Source organism: Macaca thibetana, chromosome X (genome assembly GCF_024542745.1).
Source record: "Macaca thibetana thibetana isolate TM-01 chromosome X, ASM2454274v1, whole genome shotgun sequence".
Classification (NCBI taxonomy): Eukaryota; Metazoa; Chordata; class Mammalia; order Primates; family Cercopithecidae; genus Macaca; species Macaca thibetana.
This window is the reverse complement of record NC_065598.1, coordinates 147496504-147503044: the sequence shown is the minus strand read 5'-3', so window position 1 is coordinate 147503044 and position 6541 is coordinate 147496504. Positions and strand designations below refer to the sequence as shown.

General features: G+C 51.9%; 1 protein-coding gene across 3 annotated transcripts; it reads right to left on the bottom strand.

Moving 5' to 3' along the window:
• Nucleotides 1–2254: 2254 nt before the first annotated feature.
• Nucleotides 2255–6260, bottom strand: LOC126945416 (melanoma-associated antigen 2). Of its 3 annotated transcripts, XM_050775372.1 has the most exons (3): nt 6189–6260; nt 6014–6107; nt 2255–3983 (listed from the first exon to the last, which is right to left on the bottom strand). In XM_050775372.1, exon 3 carries the CDS (start codon nt 3771–3773, stop codon nt 2829–2831), a length of 945 nt encoding a protein of 314 aa, XP_050631329.1. In that variant the 5' UTR covers nt 3774–3983; nt 6014–6107; nt 6189–6260; the 3' UTR covers nt 2255–2828. The 3 variants fall into 3 exon arrangements, with proteins under 3 accessions (XP_050631329.1, XP_050631328.1, XP_050631330.1); XM_050775371.1 differs by lacking the exon at nt 6189–6260 and having other exon boundaries at nt 6014–6147; XM_050775373.1 differs by lacking the exons at nt 6014–6107; nt 6189–6260 and having other exon boundaries at nt 2255–3838; nt 3919–3971.
• Nucleotides 6261–6541: the final 281 nt, after the last annotated feature.

The following is a 6541-nucleotide window of genomic DNA, read 5'->3' as shown; positions in this document are numbered from 1 at the left end:
CCTTAGTAGGCTGAGAATTTTTCCTCCATTTGATTCCGAGTCAAAATGTTAACCTGTGAATTTCTGCTACCCTCCACACGCCTGAACACCTGTCTGGTGCCTTTACGCACACTGAAGGCCAGTATTTTCCCATGGAGCAGGTAAACAGACAAGAAACAGAAGGCTGCTTAATTATTCCTCTTTCATGAGAGTTGACATGTTTTCAAGGAATCTTTTTTAAACTCCTGGAGGACTCCAGAAATTTGGGAATTCAGTCTCAGTAAGTAGATGTTTGTTCTTCTGGGATTTCCCAAGGTTTTTCTCATCTAATACTCATGAGGGACGGTTTGCTCTTTGACCATTTATCTGTGCATGTATTCAAAGGCGAATTCCAAAAGGACGCCCTGTGAAAGCTTGATTTCAAGTTATCAAGGTGGTTCCAAATTCCTCTGACTTCAGGGTGATATCACACAAGAACCCTTAGATAATATGGCGAAACAGACTACTCAGCCCATTCAGAAAACAGTTAGAGTTTGTTGAAGACAACCAGAGTGGTAACCAAGTGTCTAAGTGTCACTGTCCCCATGTGAGTTTTTATATCAGAAGGGTTTTTGACATCATGTGGTTTCCTGGGTGAGAGATGGGACAGCCAGTGGACTTCTACAGAGAGAAGAAATGCACCCTGTCAGGAGGTGAGCAGGTGATTCTGGGCTGTTCTGTGAGGATCAGTGAGGAGCTGATCAGCAGGCCCTATAGGTTCCAGCGTCAGACAGGACACATGGAAGTGACCAGGAGAAATGTGCTGTAATTCTGAAAGTGCTGGGGCTGGACAGAAATGCCCACATCTGGGCAACGTCAGCTCTCAGGGAACCCAGCGCACACCAGCCCCAAATGGTGTTTGATTCTCATTGTCACATTCTGCAGGCCTGCTTTTAGTATGCTGCCCTCAAGGTTCTTCTTTTTGTCACCTGAGAAACATAGTGGAGTGCTGAGAAGAAAAATGAAGTCCTGTCAGGAGGTCAGCCTCAGGCTCAGAGAAGTGGGAACAGCATGAGTTCTAAAGGAATTCATACCAGGGGTCTGCTTCCAGCCCTGTTCCTTAGTAACCACGTGATCCTGAGAAATACCCAGGAAATACCCTGTTTCTATGCCCCAATTCACAAACCCTGTGAGCCCTGGATTCTTCATCTGTAAGTAGATGTGTAAGGCCTGTCTAGTAGGACAGTCGGAGTGTATAAAACGCAAGTGAAGCACCTGGCTCTGGGCCTGGTGTAAATTAGAATTTTCACAAATGGTGGATGGCTGTTATTTCTAATATGTTTTAACCCCAGGCCCTAACACTGGGATTTTGTTGTTGTTGTCGTTGTTCTCCAGGACTTATCAGAGAATATACAGCTCAACAGAACATGGAATACTTAGCCACAAAAGGAAGCTTCACCCTTAAAATTCAGTTAAGTATTTCCCCTTAGAAAATGCACTTCAAAATTTGGTTGTGTGGAAGTTTTGCCCAGCCAGGTGCAGCTCAAAGCTCCCAGAACCTGAGACCAACTCCTTCCCTCTCTCCCAGCTACTTTCCCACCCAATCCACTATTTTCATGCATTTTGTTACCATCCAAAATCTAGCCCGTGCTTACAATTGGTCAAATTGCACTTGAGATAACCTAGTTAGAATGCCTTTTTAATGGAGTCAGCTCTGGCTCTTCCTGCTCGGCAGAAAAGCACCTGGCCAGTGGCTTCTGGGCCACCCTTCCCGGGAAATTCACCCTCATCGCTCAGGAAACCCATGCAGATGATGGGTGTCCATCACGTGCATCTTGGGCTGTGTTCAATAGCAGTGGGACAAAAGCACAGGACACCTTCCATTCCTGCCCCAGGTGGAGACGCCTCTCTGTTCATCCCCCATCTGAAATAAACTGCTCAGAGTTGCTTTCCATTCCAAGCTTTTCTCACACCCTCTGAGAATCTGGCCCTGCACCCACCCAGCTTCATTAGAGTCAGCTCCTTCAGATCAAACTGCAGTTTATCAAAGCCCCAAATGCCCCAGCTCAGGGCATTTACACTCCACCACTCTCACCTGGAGCCCGACACCCTCACCCCTCTCTTACATTTCCCCTATGTCTTACAGGACTTCTTGCCACCTTAATTATATGACTACAGCTCCTAGATTCTACAACCCTATGGATAGGCGTGAGTCTGGCTTACCTTACCATCCCCACTACTAACCCAGGGCCTTCCACAGAGCAGATGCTGAGTGAATGGAAAAGAAATGACCCAGTGAACAGGACAAATTATTTATTCAGATTTAATTTCTCTTGCATTCTCAAAGAAGCCAAGGAAATCCAGGTATGCATATTTGTTTGATTTTACAGAATAGACTGAGGTATAAGGCAAGAATTAACTATCTTTTAATGTCTTGAGTTCTTTATCTCATGTATGTTATTGCTAATTCGCTCACAATTTTAAGCAAATACTTTTTCCACTGCTGTTATTATATCACAATTCACAAAATAGAATGGATTTCCCAATCTGAATAAAAAACAAGACTCTTACTCCTAAACTATATAAACAGCACTATGTGTGACTACTGTCATTCACAAACGTGGATGCTGAAGTTCATTCAACCATCCGTTAAAAGGAACATTTGAACAATTCCAACAGGAAACAAAGATAAATCTCCAAGTCATCCAATAGAACAGAAACCCAAAACTGAGAATGCTGACTGCTCTCTTCAAAGAGTGAAGAATGGGCCTCATGTCACACGAGGCAGTGGAAGCTAATGGATGGGGCCCTGGAAGGTGCACTGGCCCAGACCCCCTCCCACTGGCCCTGGCTGCAAAGTGTGCTCGGACTCACTCTTCCGCCTCTCTCAAAGCCCATTCATGCAGGGGTGGGTAGGAAATGTGAGGTTCTCCACTGATCTTTAGCATATGGTACAGGACTTTCACATAGCTGGTTTCAAGGAGGGCCCTTGGACCCCACAGGAACTCATAGCATGCAGGATCACTGCCAGGCACCTGCCGGTACTGCAAATAGTTTTCCTGCACCAAATCTTGGGTAAGCAGCTTCCTGGGATGTGCGAAGACACTGTCCTCCCTCCCATCAAACACCTCCAACACACTCAGCTCCTCCCAGATTTTCTCCTCAGGGGCACAGTCGCCCTCTATTGCGATTATGGCCAGGACGATTATCAGGAGGCCTGTCTTGGGCATGATCTGATTGTCGCCCAGCAGGCCATCGTAGGAGAGGCCCAGGCAGGTGACAAGGATGTACAAGTGGCCGACTGGGACCACTTCCATCACCTCGATACCAAAGACCAGCTGCAAGTACTCAGAGGCTTTGCTGAAGATAACAGGAAAGAAGTACTGGCAATTTCTCATGACACTCTCCAGCATTTCTGTCATTGTGAACGGCTCCCTGGCTCGATACTTGAGGAGCAGAAAATGAACCAACTCAGTCACCTTCCTACTGAGTGCTGCTTGGAACTCGGACTCCAGGTCAGGAAACATTCTTGGTCCCTCCTCTTCTTGGTTGCTGGAGCCCTCATCGGATTGGCTCCAAAGGGTGTAGTTGATGGTAGTAGAGAAGCTGGAGGCCCCCTGAGGACTCTGGGTAGGACCTGGTGACTCAGCAGCAGGCACCTCCCCCAGGGTGACTTCCACTAGAGTAGAAGAGGAGGAGGCAGTGTGCTGCTCCTCAGTAGCAGGAGCCTGCGCACCCACCAGGCCCAGGGCCTCTCCTCGGGCCTCAAGACCTTCTTCAGGCTTGCAGTGTTGACTCCTCTGCTCAAGAGGCATGATGACTTTGGTCAGGGCAGCAGGCGGGAATGTGGGCAGGAGCTGGGCAATGAAGACCCACAGGCCTGGGGAGAGACGGAGCGTGTGAGAGCCCTGAGTTGAGAACTGAACTGACCCTTGGAGGCTCTATCAAAGGCTTACTTACAGATCTTCTCCTTCAACGCTCCTCCAGTGCCTCTGGTCCTCCTTGTCGGCCTGACCCCTCAGAACCTAAAGGAGGAAGTGAGAGGGCATCTCAGGGTACAGCCAGCAAGCACATGCTGAGGCTGCAGGACTGGCAGTAGCGAGGGTGAGACCAGGCGCTCTGGAGTCCCATTTGTTCTGGGGCGGGTGGGGCCCTTGGTGCGCATTCCAGGAAAACCTTCAGTGTTGGCACTGTCTGTGTCCCCTCTGCTTTGTGACCTGAGGACACTGACTGAGACCAAGGTCTCACTGCCTGGTTTCTAGAGTTCCTGATTCCTGGGAAAGGAATGCACGGGCCTTCAGGGTGCAGACTGCAAGCACAGCCACGGATTCCCAGATATTTCAGCAGGGTTGGCCAGACTCTGTGAGGTCCCCACTCTACTCTGGTGGAGGGTCCCCTCTGTGCTCACTCAGGGCCCTCACCTTTCTCCTTGTAGGGCCTAATCCTGCCCTTTTGCTGGCCTGAGAAACTCTCATGTTAAGAACTCACATTCCTGATGTGGTACAGAAGGACATGAGGGACGAACATCTGGCCATATATGACCAGGTCCTCCCGCAAAGCACAATGAGAGATGTCCAAATTCATTGGAGTCCATGTGTCCTGAGTGAGGAGCCTGCTTGGTCCTCACGTCCACTCCTGGTAGGGCCTGAGAGCCTCCCTCCCTCTACTGACCTGAGTGCATCCCCTTCAGACCAAACCCTCCTGTTCCCTGACATCAGAGATCCCAGGATAATGGAGGGACCTCAGCTGACGGCCCTGCCCAAGCTCTCTCAGGTAACAGCAGGGGCAGGGCAGATTTCTATGGGGCCCCCTGTCTGCATTCTGGCCCAGGAGAGTCGTCAATCCTCCCTCAGGCTCCCCACCTGGATGCTTGGCAGATCCTAGGACCACTGCATCTGTCGACCAGATAGGGGCCCCTGTGTTGACCTGAGTCACCCTCTGAAAACAAGGTCCTCACATCCCTGAGATGTTGAAACAGAAGTGAGGAGGGGCCACATCCTGTCACCCCTATGGGCATTGTCCAGGGCTGACCCCTTTGGTTCTAGGTTGAGGCTTCTGATGGCCTCCTGTGGGTTACTCATCTTACTCCTGCCGGGACCTGCCCTTCCTCAACCACCAACCCCCTGAAATGGGCAGACATCTCTTTACACCAACACCTTATCTCCCTGAGGGTTCACCAACCTCCTGCCTGTGGTACAAATGAGATTGCCACTTATGGCCATCCCTGATCAGGTTCCCCCAGAGCCAAGAACAAGGGACAGCCAAACTCTGTGGCATTCCTTTTTTCTAGGCCGGGGGTTTCCCCAGTCTTCACGAAGGGGGCACACCCTGGGTACGGCAGATCCTGGAATTCCTCCCTCTGCAGACCTGAAGTCCCACTCCTCAGATCACAGTCCTCAACTCTGTCACCCTGAAGGCGCAATGAGCACAGGGTACATTCGGCCACTGTGCCCAGGATCCCCCCAGCCCAAGGTTCCCACTGATCTGGACTGCAACCTCCCCTCAGTCCTCCCTCTTCTTCCTCCCCTTGACTTCTCGCAGGGCTGGGCCCCATCCCCCTGCTGAAGTGGTTCTGCATCCCTAGGATTCCTGCGGCCGTATGAAAAGTTGCCTCAGATTGAGACAGGGGTACAGTAGGCCCCGTGTCCTGGTATGCTGGGTCCTCTCAGGACTCCATTGTCTTCCAGGAGGACCTGGGCCCTTCGTCTGCTTCCCAAAGGCCATACTCACGATACCGAACCCCTTCCTTCCCTTAGCAGTAGAGGTGAAGGTCAGGATCCACGTGCTTGGCCACCATTCCCAGATCCTCCTTGGGTTTATGGCAGGGGCAAAGCCCGGATTCTGCCAGGATGGGGGTGGGGGTGGGGGTGGGGATGGGAATGCGGTTGGTGTTTGAGGGATGGGGGTGGGGTTGGTGTTGGGGGATGGGAATGGTGGTGGGTGCAGGGGGTGGGTTGTGCTCAGTCCCCTCTCCGGGTCCTGACCTTGATTCCTGGCTGAGTCTGGGCCCTGCCCACTTCTAAGCAGCCCTTCCCTGGTCACACAAAGCTCTTACCCCAGAGTTCCCTGGGGTTAAAGTGGCGGGGGTTGGCGGGGTGAGGTGGTGGCGACCCAGCCTTCCACGTCTTCCGTTTCAGGGTGGTCCAGGCCTGGCAACAGAGGCAGCACTGAATTGTTTGAGGCCCTCTGTCTGTGGTGAGACTCGCCCCAGTACTCCCTCAGCATCTCACCTTGACTCCTCACCAGACTTCGGCCTGCTTCCCTCCCCCGACATCAGGCCGTTGCTCAGGGCGAGAATCTCGCTGCCCTCTGATCCCCAATGCGCAAGTCAGTGACGTCACATCCGGGCAGCGGCACTTCCCTGGGTTTTCCACAGAGGTGGAACCGGATTCTGCCTGGATGGGGATCTGGATGGTGATGGGGGTAAGCATGAAGATGGTGTTGAGGTTAGGGGCAGGGATTGGGACGGGGATCCTGTGGCTGTGTAGATCCTGGTGGGGTCGGGGGAGTTGGGGGTGGGAGGGGCCTTTGGTCATCCCTCAGGATCCTGATTTGGATACCTGGCTGAGCCTGGACCGCCATC

Excerpts from the sequence above, each read along its gene's own strand:
- LOC126945416 (XM_050775372.1), bottom strand. The coding sequence starts at position 3,773 with ATGCCTCTTGAGCAGAGGAGTCAACACTGCAAGCCTGAAGAAGGTCTT.